The 12,634-nt window shown below is 43.8% G+C and overlaps 1 protein-coding gene across 1 annotated transcript in view; it reads left to right on the forward strand.

Annotated features, from left to right (window-relative positions):
• The window catches only part of gli3 (GLI family zinc finger 3), a 97,766-nt gene that overhangs the window by 80,819 nt on the left and 4,313 nt on the right, over positions 1–12,634 (forward strand). Inside the window, exons 9-14 of the mRNA XM_084939645.1 lie at positions 212–325; positions 1,243–1,383; positions 8,161–8,310; positions 8,409–8,573; positions 8,662–8,952; positions 10,824–11,217. Coding sequence (XP_084795771.1) covers positions 212–325; positions 1,243–1,383; positions 8,161–8,310; positions 8,409–8,573; positions 8,662–8,952; positions 10,824–11,217 — 1,255 coding nt within the window. The remainder of the gene's footprint in view (positions 1–211; positions 326–1,242; positions 1,384–8,160; positions 8,311–8,408; positions 8,574–8,661; positions 8,953–10,823; positions 11,218–12,634) is intronic.

A 12,634-nucleotide genomic window follows, 5' to 3' on the forward strand; every position in this document is an offset into this window, starting at 1 on the left:
CTGAAAATCAGTGAAAAAGCAGCCAATGTCCAAAGAAAGACTTTGAGAGACCTTCAGAAAGTCTGGAGAGCTACTGCTCGTGACCAGTTTAAAAAAGTCTGATCAGATTTTTGTACAGTATAGTCTTTATAGTCGAGACAGTGACGCTTTAGGCTCAAAGAAATACAATCTAATAATGTAATCATGTAAATATTCAAATATTTTTTCACAGGCCAAACCAACGAGTGAATCCGCTGTGAGCAGCACAGGAGACCCGATGCACCACAAACGTTCCAAAATGAAACCAGAGGAAGAATTGCCGAGCCCGGGCGCGGTGAGCATACAGGTGGGAGTCACCCGCACTAACTGCAAACATCAAAATTAGCTTTCATTTACTGACTCAATAGGTATTTTTCGCTCATATGAGAACTCCACACATTCTGGGGAAAAAGGGAAGCAAATTACTGCTAAATCCCACCAGCTTGATTTTATTTTTAGACACCCCCCAGAATAACAAGCCGATATAGCTGCTGGTCACCTGCCAACATGGCTACAACAATAGGCAAGCCTACCAGCCACAGTTTAGTGTTTATTTACCTGCATCTGGCTGATTTTCCCTTTTTTCCCCCTCTAATCAGTTTCAGTTTCCAAAGCAAAACTATTCATTGATCTTCGGGACACTGGTAGGAAATTGTTTTTGCTTTGGTTTAATCAGAATTTAAATGGCTGGGGTAAAGAAAGAGAAGTGTGATAAGAGTAAGTGTCTGCATGTGGAGGAAAAATCTTACGGGGGTCGATTCTCAGGCAGAAGAAAGAGCCTGAGGTATGCAGTGGAAGCCCGGGCTCTCCTTTAAAGCCGTCTCCAACTCCCTGCTCTACTCCGGCATCTAGCTGTGACAGTGAAATATGTCTGTGCTAATAGAGCAGCCTAGGGAAGGAAGAGGAGGTTAGATTCCTCAAATACTCACCCCAGTCTTGTCGTATAAAAACCACCAAAACAGAGAGGGGCTTTCAGCGCTACATTTCCGCCCTGTACTCTTTTCTCCCAGGCAGCCAGGTGAGGTCAGCTGTGCGGGGGCACTGAGGCTACACCACTAACCAATAACCTTCAAGGCTGTGCCTTTCATGTGAAAAATGGCTTTTGTGACAGGTTTACATGGACGGATGTCAGGAAGAGGAAACGGTTACTTTTGCTTTCTAACTTTTATCTCACCATGTTGTGCCGGTGATACTGATTGTTGTGCTAAAACTTGTTTTCCTCAGGACAATCCCGACGGTATGACTTTGGTGAAGGAGGAAGGGGACAAGGATGAGAGCAAACAGGAGCCAGAGGTAGTTTACGAGACAAACTGCCACTGGGAAAACTGCTGCCGTGAGTTTGACACGCAGGAGCAGCTAGTACAAGTGAGTAGATTTTAAAACCCACTAAAAATCACAAGAAGTGTTCAACAAAATAACTATAAATGACTTAATATGAAAACAATTTTTCGTTGCAGTCTCACTGTGCTCATACTGTCAGTTTGAGTCACAACAACAGGGTCATGAGTTCAGGAAAAAATCAGCTTAGCGTTTTAACCAAACGTGGAAAGCTGTTTGTGTTTTTGGGATGCATCACACGCACAAAGATACCTGATAATTAGTATTTAGTAACAGAAATAAATGCTACAATGTCACTCACAGGCTTTTGTAGACTGTCATATTATTTGACAGGTAATGCCTGTAAGCAGATGTATGAATATGAGTATGTACAGTATGTGAACAAAGGACAAGATTTTTATTATTGGAAGCTTTCTGGCTTCTGTCCACAGAGAACGTAAAAGAGAGTTGGCATGTGTGCAAAATGCATTGGATAAGCAGATGGAAACTCGTAAATTGTCCCCAGCAGACTATTGAACAGATTCCCTAGTTTTTGTTAGACACTTCCCTTAAAAATACTTCAAAAGTATTATCTTACAACTTGAAGTAGCTGAGGTGATGTCTTTTTCATGGTAACACAGGATAGCGTTGCATAGGTATTCATATTTGGGGCCCACCTCTAGTGGCCATTCAAGAAACTGCAGGCCTGGAAGTTGCTGCTTGGATTGTACATAACTCCTGGACACGCAACTAAGCAACTTAGTCACAAAAATGTTTAGTATTTCGTCATATCAACTAAAAAAGTGTTCATATGTCAATGTTGTGGCTTCACTGGAGAAAATTTCATTGTCATTTGAAACTGCCCATCCACCTACAGCCTTGGACTTGCATAGACTGTTGTTGGTCCGTCAGCCAGTGGCAGAGAAGAGCGATTTTATAACACAAACTGTGAAAAGTGACCATTGCCGCCACTGTCTGTACATTTCATGCTTCATTTTTGGATTTTTATTTTAATCCATCAGCATTCGACCAATGTGTAGGCCATCCTCCTCCAGCAGCACGGGAGTATGTTTGTAATGGGTGAAAATCCCTCTTTCCTGTCTGTACAGAAATCCATACGCAAATATTTGCAGTTCCATAAATTACACATAATGTCACTAAACTGTGCTCAGAATATTTGCTTTCAGTCACTTCGACCGTTTTTTTTTTTCTTGCTGCTGTTAAGCAAATGGCTGCTATTGCACTCAGGTGTCATTCATGGCTTACTATTGGGAGAGAAGTTTCTGCACTTCTCTGACAGGAGCAGCTTGTCTTGCAGGTAACAAACAGCGAGACACAACAGGGTGTTTGCATCTGTAAGACGCAGCAGAGCTACCACCACCAGTCTGCTTTTTTTGTTTTCTATGCTGTGAGAGGTTTTTGCTTTCCCTTTTCTCAAGCTCAGTACATCCTAGCACAATCTACAGAAGCTGTGCTATTTTGGACAACGCCTGCTATCAGCCAACAACTTCTGCCTGCGTGTTTGAACACCAGCAGCAGCTGCAGCAGGGTCGGAGCTGCGGGCATCGACTGTTGCTGCCGCTGGATAATGCTTTTGGAGATCCGTGGACGGTGGTAATGGGCTCAGAAGCTGAAAAGCACATCACACAGCTGAACGGTGCAAACTGATTTGGAGGGTTAAGCCTTCCAGAGTGAGCTTTGTGTATTACACTGACTTGGCCGAACCCCCCCACCCAGCCCTCCGGTCTGTTATCTGAACTCTCACACAGCCCGGGAGATGGATGGCTCTCATCGTCTTGTGCCCGAGGGTTCGCTGTAAAGCTAAATATTAATGACATCACGGCTGTGTCACCCCCGCCATGGCTGCTCACACTGGCACCATTAGCTTTGGCCCGTGAACAGCTCGGCCATCAGCTAAGTCGAGGAAGCAAAAGTTCCGAGCGAGCGATGAAATTACAACAATAGAAGGGGACGGTGAAGCGCGCACATCCGCTCACACGTGTGCGCACGAGACACACATCTGATAGAAAGATCCTCAGCTCTCCACAGCTGTCTATTTGCTGTCTTGACATTGCAATCCTCAGCCGCGGTGGTAACCCCTATCTATAATTGATATCCTCAGCACGGAATGGGCTGCCTCCCGTGTTTGAAGGGCTCAGCTCAAAGGTTGAGGATCTTGACAACTTCTTGCCCCGTGTTTCAGGGGGCGGGGGGCGAGCGGAGGTGGTGGGAGAGGAGGTGAGAATGGCCGATTATTAGAAAACCTTGCCCACATCCACCCACCTTCTTTAGTCACACCAGGTGGCCACTCGAACAAAGCCGTGTCCTCTCATTCCTCCACATATACTATCCGGCCTAACCCCGCCAAACCGCTCTTATTATCAGATCGCCGTGTAGACACGCGCTAACAAAATCCTTATTAGTTTTCCATTTTTCCATCCGCCTCTCCAGCGCTTGACTTTTTGATATTACGTTTTATTTCTCATTTTCTATGCACATGCAGATATGCTGAGAGATGCCAATAAAAGTCTTCGCCTACAGAATCCCTGCCCTCTAATTCAGCAGAGCGGACGGGAAAATGCTCTTATCTCTCCGCACCCCCACCCCCCTCAGTAATAGGATAAGTACAGTATTTGGACCACAGTGGCTCTTCTCACACATTGGGGAGGGGTTTGGGGGCTGGGGGTGGAGGGGGGGATTTCCATATAACTAAACAATGGAGCGTCCCTTCCCCCTGTACTTGTCTTCTGAAATGGCTTTGGGGAAAAAAAACATGATGAGGGGGAAAAAAGCCTTTTTCTCCTTGGTTGTAACTCTTTCAACCAACACAAACTTTCTACAGCCACATCCGGCCGCTGTGTTAAGAGTCGCCGTCATACCGTAAACGCCTTTTAAGTTTTAAAACTGGCGGCTTCACTGATTCCAATCCCCCCTCCCTCCTTTTTTCTTTGTGGTTGGCCTAATTTTAGAATTAAGCCTTTGCACCACCCTCATTGCTCTCCACCTTGTTCAAAAGCACTCCTGCCGTGCTCTTGATGCATATTTTTACACTCTCAAACGTGCTTTCACCATGACACGCCACGGCGTTCCTTTATCATCTGCGTTTAAGCGCTCTCGGTGCCGCCGATAAGATAAACATCAGATCTGTGCAATTTGGCTCACTTATCTGGCCTACCCAGTCAGCAAAAGCGAGGCGGGCGTCAATTTTCGTTTGCTGTATTTATTTCATTTATTACATTTCAACTCTTTTGTACCTCTCCCATCTCACTCTCCCCTCAGCTACACATTCTTTTGCTTTCCCATTTTTTTTTTTTGAGGGTGGGGGTGACACAAACCTCTCCCTCTCTCATTTTCTCTTTCATTTTCTCTGCCTCCCCTCTTTCCCCCTCAGAGGGAGTACTTTTAAAGATAAGGCCTGGTGGCTTCTTTAATGTCTCTCTTGAAGTAGGCTTTTTTTGCTGGGGTTTGTCGCCGGAGATGTGAACCCCACACTCCCAAAATTCCCTAATATGGCCTTGCTGAACAATCTTTTATTTTTTCATTGATCTATTACCGATCCTTCACCAATGAGAAGTCTAAAATCAAACTCTACGTTGTTGCCGCTATTTAACACTGAAAAGATTTTGAAAAAAGTGGCTTTAAGGTAATTGCATATAATGCAGTTTTACTCTATGAATTTCCAGATTAATTTTTTTACCCTTCAGCTTTTTTCCCTATTCAAAGCCTGTTTATTTTAGAATTACGTGAAAAAAATAGGTGATGCTGGATATCAGTACTTAAACCAATTGTGGCTTCTGAATTATTTCTCTCTCAGTATTGCAGGCATGCACAAATAGCAGGCTTGTTTTGGAAGATATGACAGACTTTAAACTGGGGTGTCTGAAGAAGTTGGTGGTCTGCATGCGTGCGATTTTTTTTTTTGAGCTAATAAAGCCTTTTGCATCCTCCAGAGCCTACTGTTATGTTCCAGGTCAGCTTCATAGGTGGCGCTGTGATGTCGTCGTTCTTAGATGGGGAGCTGCCTTTGCTCAGCCGGTGTGCACCCTCGCTGAGGTGACTGCTGCGCGCCTCCCCAGTGTTAAAGGGAGATAAACGCAGGCGCAGTCTGAAGGCAGTCCCCCACACACCCTCTCCCGCCTGCTGGCGCAGGCCTTTAATTGGTAAAATGCAGATTTTTTTTTTGATCAGGAGAAGGATTAGGCCCCCTTATCTGTCTAGAGTATCATACTCTAAGATGAAAAGAGTGTGCTGAATTACACATGCCAATTCTGGCTCCCTCACTTACTCTCTTCCCTTCCTTCACTCACTCATTCCCACCCCCCTCACTTCCCATTTACTTCCTCCCTCCTTCCCTCCCTTCTTTGCCTTTTTCGTTCTCGCCCCCCCCCTCTCTCTTTACACAATGCACTTCACCAACTGACATCACAAAGGAACATATGATTTATTAGGCGGCGCTTGATAAAGCTAAACGGTGTTGCGGGTCCCACAGCTTAGTGAAATTGCCTTGTAAACAGGCCCTCTTTTCATGCACGCTTGCATTCTAATGCGTGGAGGCTATGTCCCAGAGAGGGTTTGATAAGGAGACATGGAGATGGATACTGAAGAGGGGAATGGCAAAAAAAGAAAGAAAAAAAAAAGAGAGAGAGGCTTGATCCTGTGTTTTAGTAATGCATATAAGATGTGAGCATTTGAGTATTTTATAGAAACAAATCATGCTGTTTTATTTTATTTTATTTTATATATATATTAGTTATTTTACATATTTTGTTTACATGAATTGGAGTGTAAAGCAATTGTGTCTTTTCGGGTTATTTATGTTTATTTTAAATAGTTGTTTGGACCAAACAAGGATATGGACCAAGAAAACAGTGCTTGCACCTCTGTGTGTGTGTGCGTGCACCTCATATGTCACAGACGGCTTCACTGTCCCCTGTGTCCGTGTCCCTTGCGTTCCCCGTTGTGCGACTCCCTCCTAAATCCATCTTGGTGGCGTTTTTACAGTTGTTGGCCGATAAGCTGGCAGGGGGAAGATGAATAACCTGCCGCGCCGGCGCTATCAGCACCTGTTTGTCGATTTAGCCGGCCAACGGGACCTGTCTGCTCAGCATGGAGATTATTGATTCAATAAGAATTGCCATTAGATCTTGCCATTAGGTTTCTCGGCGGCCCTTCTCCCCCGTGCTGCCTGTCCCCCTTTTTGTCAGCCCGGAGGCTCATGCATCACGCCCGTCAACGACCTCCTTCGTTTTGTACAAACAGAGTGTGACTGCGTATCCATCCGTGTGTGCGAGCGTGCACTGCGCCGTGCCAGCCACCGGCATGATCCAGCGCCGCGGCCCTTCTCCTCATCGCTCTCAGCCGGCTGATATTGAACGCTGGTCACAACAGACCGATCGCTTGCCACCGGGGTTCCCTCACGGAGAGGAAGAAAAAGAGAAGACGAGTCAGGTTTTTCCGAAGCTCGGACCAAGGTGGGGGAGAAGATCAATCTTGGGGAAACTTCGCTAACGTCCATGGTCAATCAGGCTCCAATCATTTCCCCTGGAATTAGTCTTGTTTTGTCACTTTAAAATTAAAAACTGTCAAGTGAGAATAATGGTGGTTCCTTGCCGATATATTAGTGTCAATTTTACTCTTTGCTTTTGCGCTCTGCTGTTACTGTTTTCACTCATTTGTTGGTACTCATCCTTTAGTATTGCTGGGAAGGGAAAGGCTTGGGGTCAGAATAAAAGAATGATTTTAAGAAGCGCGGCATCTCTTTGATGTCATGGTCATGCTTACGCTTGGGGTCATGATCTAGCCAGTGAGTGAGGAACTGAGAAGGTACAAAGATGACATTGTCAGGGCAGCTTCATGCCTGGAGGGTAAATGACCCTGGGTACTTTATCTGCTTTGGTCCTGCATGTTTTATAGCTCGACAATCTTGGATTTCCCAGAAATTTAAAAGCGTTCAAAGTCAAGTATGTATTCATCTCCCTTCCTCTGTCCCTCCTCGTTCACCCTAAAGGTATAAAGAGTCCTCTCTGCTGCTCAGGAATGTAATAATGCTGGTTTCTTTCAGTCAGGATATTGTCTGTCTCTGTGGGTTTAAATTGCTCTCGGATAGACACTTCAGAGGCCACCACACACTGTTGTCTCTGAAAGAGAGCCAGATGTTGACTTCTTCCCCAGAGCGTCTACATCTTCACATCCCCCCCTCCTCCCCTTTCCTCTTTCATTCCTCTGTAACTTAGGCCACTTATCCCATTTTAGAAGACAGTTTGTGAGGAAAAAGAAAAAAAAAAGGAGTAAAAGGGAAGAGAGAAGGGGATGGAGCAAGGGAAAGGTGGTACTTGCAGATATAATGCTTGGCTGGAGTTGTAAAGCCCTCGCATTTCAAACGCCTCGACTGAACTTTTGATTTCTTTCCCTATCCCCTCACCTCGCTCCCACCTCCCCTGTCTTCCTAAGCCTCAGATTGGAAGTTGCCACGGCAGCACAACTGTCAGCACTTGTCATGGAGGGGCGCGAGCCCAGTGTGATGCGAAGTGACAGGGTTTTATTTGAAAATCCCGTTCAGATCGGACACCGAGACTCACACGTCTGCCTTTTCTTTGCCTGCTTTTATGCAGATTTCAATAGACTGTAAAAAGGAGAAAGACTGTAGAGGAATGAGACTGAAGAAATTAAATGGAGATTCGCCAAAGGAAATATTATATTTCCCCCTATGTGTTGCAGAGGGGAAAAAAATTGCTCAAGCTGAAAAACAAATATGCTCGACGCAAAGTGACGTTCCACTTCTCACGAGAGCGGTCCCGTTTTAAATTCTCTCATCTTCTTTTGCAGCACATCAACAATGACCACATCCACGGAGAGAAGAAGGAGTTTGTGTGCCGGTGGGAGGAATGCTCTCGAGAGCAGAAGCCCTTCAAGGCACAGTACATGCTGGTGGTCCACATGCGCAGGCATACTGGGGAAAAACCGCACAAGTGCACAGTAAGGGACGCTCAGATAGACTCAGCTGATGTCACATTATTGCGACGTTTGTGGTAAAAGAATGTGATGTGTGAGTGAAACTGTCTTCGTCTCCTCAGTTTGAAGGCTGCACCAAGGCCTACTCTCGTCTGGAAAACCTGAAGACTCACTTACGCTCCCACACCGGAGAGAAACCGTACGTGTGTGAACACGAAGGCTGCAACAAGGCTTTCTCCAATGCATCAGACCGGGCGAAACATCAGAATCGAACACACTCAAATGAGGTGCCAACAGGTTCTTTCGCACATTCAACATGCCAAAAAACAAAGAAAAACAAACAAACTCAATGTTCGTCTCTCGTCTCTCTCTTAGAAACCGTATGTGTGTAAAATCCCGGGATGCACAAAACGTTACACAGATCCAAGCTCCTTACGGAAGCATGTTAAGACGGTACACGGGCCGGAGGCGCACATTACCAAGAAACAGCGGGGCGATTACCCGCGCCCGCCACCCCAGCCCCGGGAGCCTGGGGGGAACGGCCAGGGTCGCTCGCCAGGCCAACTTCCGCTGGGCGGGTATACGGACCAAAGGGAGTACAACCACTCTACCTCAAAACAGGACGATTGTCTGCAGGTCAAGTCTGTCAAGACAGAGAAGCCCATGGTAAGACTTCAGCTTTTGTATCCTTCTTGCCGACTCGCATGTGTTTAACTTCATTTGGATTCCTGCACTTTAACTTTCTAACATTCTGACTACTATTTACTTAAACTTAGTGAATGAATGCCTAGTATTTAGGTTTGATATAGCATTTAATAGGGGCCATGCACGTTTAACACCATAATCTTCTAATGAGTACATGTTTCCTTCTATCCAATGCTTCGGCATTTCTCTCCTTGCCTTTCTAAGGACAGTGGGTAATCAGGTGAGATAGGTATCACTTTATATTTTATTTGTAAAATATTCTCATGTTCTTTGCTCATCGTCCTATTTCCCATCAAACGTTTAACATCCTGTCACAACTGCTCCACATGTTGACTTTAAAACATGCCAGATGGGTTCCCATTCCTGGTTTCTCTCATTCCTTAAATTCATAAAAAGACTGTTTTTCTTATTGCATTGTACGGCATTGTGTTACTATAAGCTGAGAGCATGCCTTTGGGGAGAACTGCAAGGGCACTGAAAGTAAGCTTGATACTGCTCAGGGCTGCACTGTGCAGCCAAACTTAATCACTAGTAAACAGGATCAAAAGCACTAAATACTATTTCAACTTGATGCCAAAAAAAAAGGATCTCATTATTCCCATCGGCAATGTAATCTGTAACATTCCATTAAATAAAATCAAAAAACAGTAGCTCAAAAAGATATTTGACTATTTTATCCAGATGTGGTCACATGAGAGGAGTTATTGATTAGACCTCTGTTACAAAAAAGATGCTTGGTGATCCACAGACTATGTGATGGTGGTGATTTCTGTTCCATGTGTACAATACTCGTCTGCTTCTCATGCAGCACCACAGCTGAGCAGACCGTGTTAGGGTCCATTAGATGTGGTCACAAGTATTCTAATAGATTTCTGAACAGAAAATAACCAATGACTCGGTGATGTTCTGTTTTCAATATACGTCTAACATTTTGCATCTGTACAACTATCGGCTAATATATACAAAAGTCTTAAGTTACCTCTAATTTTTTTTATATATTTCTATGGAAGTGAAAATAGGTGCATGTAAACATGGAAATACAGTATACAGGGCAAAAACAGACCACAGATATTCATCAACACAAACTGAACTCTCTCGGGTAATTTTCCAGACTTCTTGAAGAGCATTCAAGGCTCGTCTTTGAATGTTGGTTTCCTTTTGTCCCATTCACTTACAACATGCTGCATTGGCAGTGTGTTTTTCAGTCACTGGCATGCGGAAAAATGAAACAGTTACCAAGCAGATGCTTTCCAGATGTTATTGCATGGTCAAACAAAATCTGATGGTACTTTTCTGTATACTTTCATGTACTGTTTTTTAGAACTGGCACATTTTCTTTTATCCTGCACACCATGCTGAGATATGCCAAGTTTTTGCCTAATAGCTCTTTAGGAATCAACTTGTTGGGGCAAAAATGCTTTTTTATACAAATATACAAATATAAGGGATGTCTCAAGACTTTTGCACAGTACTATAGACAGTGGAGATTTTATACACTGAAAGTTTTTAGGTTGTATAACTTAAGGTCCAACTTTCTATAGACTTAAATAAACTAAAGGTTTTTTTCCCCAAAAGATTAAAAGTAACTTTCACACAATCATTACACACACACACGACTACAGTTGTGTTTCATAATGGTTCGTTTTCATGAATAATGATCATTGTCCAACATTTTAGAGTGCATGCTCATTTGTCATCATTTGTAACGCTTTATATCTTCACTTGTGTAACCTGGAGTCATTGTTTCTAACTATTTAACTAATATATTGATTTTTTTTCTCACTTCTCTTCTCCTATTCTTATTCTTCTCTTTCTTTCCTGGCGTGCATCAGACGTCTCAGCCAAGCCCTGGCGGTCAGTCTACATGCAGCAGTGACCAGTCCCCCATCAGCACCTATCCCAGCAGTGGAGTCCAGCTTGCTGTGAGCGCCGGACGCTCGCCAGGGGAGGGGCTGGAGGAGGATGAAGAGAAAGAGGAAAACGAAGAGGAAGTAGAGGAGGAGTGTGAGGGTGAGCCAGCCCCCATCATGGACTCCACTGTCTCCACAGCTACCGCGGCCATGCTGACCCTCCAGGCGAGGCGAAGTATCGGCCGCCCTCTGCGATGGATGGAGCACATCAAGATGGAGAGGCTGAAGCAGGTGAATGGAGCGCTGCCCAGGCTGGGGCCCCTGTCCCCTACACCGCCCCCCAAAGCTTCTGCAGTACCCAACATGTTGGGGAAGGGTAAGGTTAACTTTTACATTTTTAAATGTCATTTTGTCCATTTTATTTGAAGCTCAAATGGGATTGTGAAGGATTAAAAAAAACCCTCTTATAATGGAATGGTTTAACCCTTTGAGACCTACCATAGAACCAAGGCCGCCAGAGCTTACTTTATATTTTTACATGCTGTAGTGCCATTTTTGGGAGCATTTCAAGTTGCTATACATCAATACTGTTATAGCCCATATTTTAATAATATGTATGCATTAAGTCCATAGTAACTACATAAATTGCAAAAAACTGCAATAAACTACAAAAAAATTGAAAATCGTTTTTGTTTTTTTTTTACATATATTTCTATTTGGAGAAATTTAAGAGGCTTATCCCTCAAAACTTTAAATACAAAAAAGTTGCAAAAAATAGTTTACAACAACAGGAGTGTCTTCATAGTTTTACTTTTGAGATACACCAATTTTTATATACTGCAGGAAAAACGAAAAACAATCCTATGATGCAAATTTGCAAAGAAAACAGCATCAAAATAAACTATTTTAGTTCTATTTGAGTTCTAAGCATCCCAGCAACTATTCAGAAAAGCATAAAGTCAAACATGACTTATAAAAACACCAGTATAGGCTTTTAAGGCCTACAAGTAAAAAACTACATTTTCTGCGAAAATGACATCACTTCCGGTTTCGGGCAGGTAATGGCGGACATGCCATCGTTCCGTTGACGTCTGTTTCAATGTGGGAAGTGTTACGAACAGCTGATCGGATCGGCAAAGCGTGTTTCTGGAATATTATGTTTTTGTTCCTGCAAGTGCTTTTTATGCAATTTTTGCAAAGCTATATGTGGAAGGAAACTGTGACCTAGGACAAGCTGATGGCATAAGATGTAAGTACAACTCCTCCGGCTTCATATGCAAAAACAATTATTGCGCTAGCTTACGCGGTTCCGGTTCTACAGGGATTTAAAAATAGTTACACAAAACGGAGCGTGCCCGCTCCGACCGGCTTTAAAGGGTTAAACACATGGTAGTTAAAAAGCACCTGTAAACAGAATTCACACCTCACCATGACCGTGCACACAAATCACAGAGATAAATTATCCTGAATTTCATCTTCTGGCTGAAGGATTCAGGCAAAACAAATGCTTAAAATTTACTGTTCTGCTGGAAAATGGTATCAAGACCATATCAAGCTGTATATCATATCAGAGAGAATAGCATGTAATGTGATGTTTCATGGCCCAACTGCTGCCAGTTGGCTGTGGTAACATCTGTTTGAAAGATCTCTCCACACTTACACTTAACTTATTTGGCTTCTCCTCATCATCTTTGACTAATATCCCGTTTTCACCACACTTTTCCCCCCCCTCCCCTCGTTTCTCTTTATCGTGTCCAAACTTTTCTCATTCCCATCTCTTTGTCTGCGTGTCT

This window comes from Perissodus microlepis, chromosome 9 (genome assembly GCF_051167445.1).
Source record: "Perissodus microlepis isolate ML-2025 ecotype Zambia chromosome 9, ASM5116744v1, whole genome shotgun sequence".
Taxonomy (NCBI): domain Eukaryota; kingdom Metazoa; phylum Chordata; class Actinopteri; order Cichliformes; family Cichlidae; genus Perissodus; species Perissodus microlepis.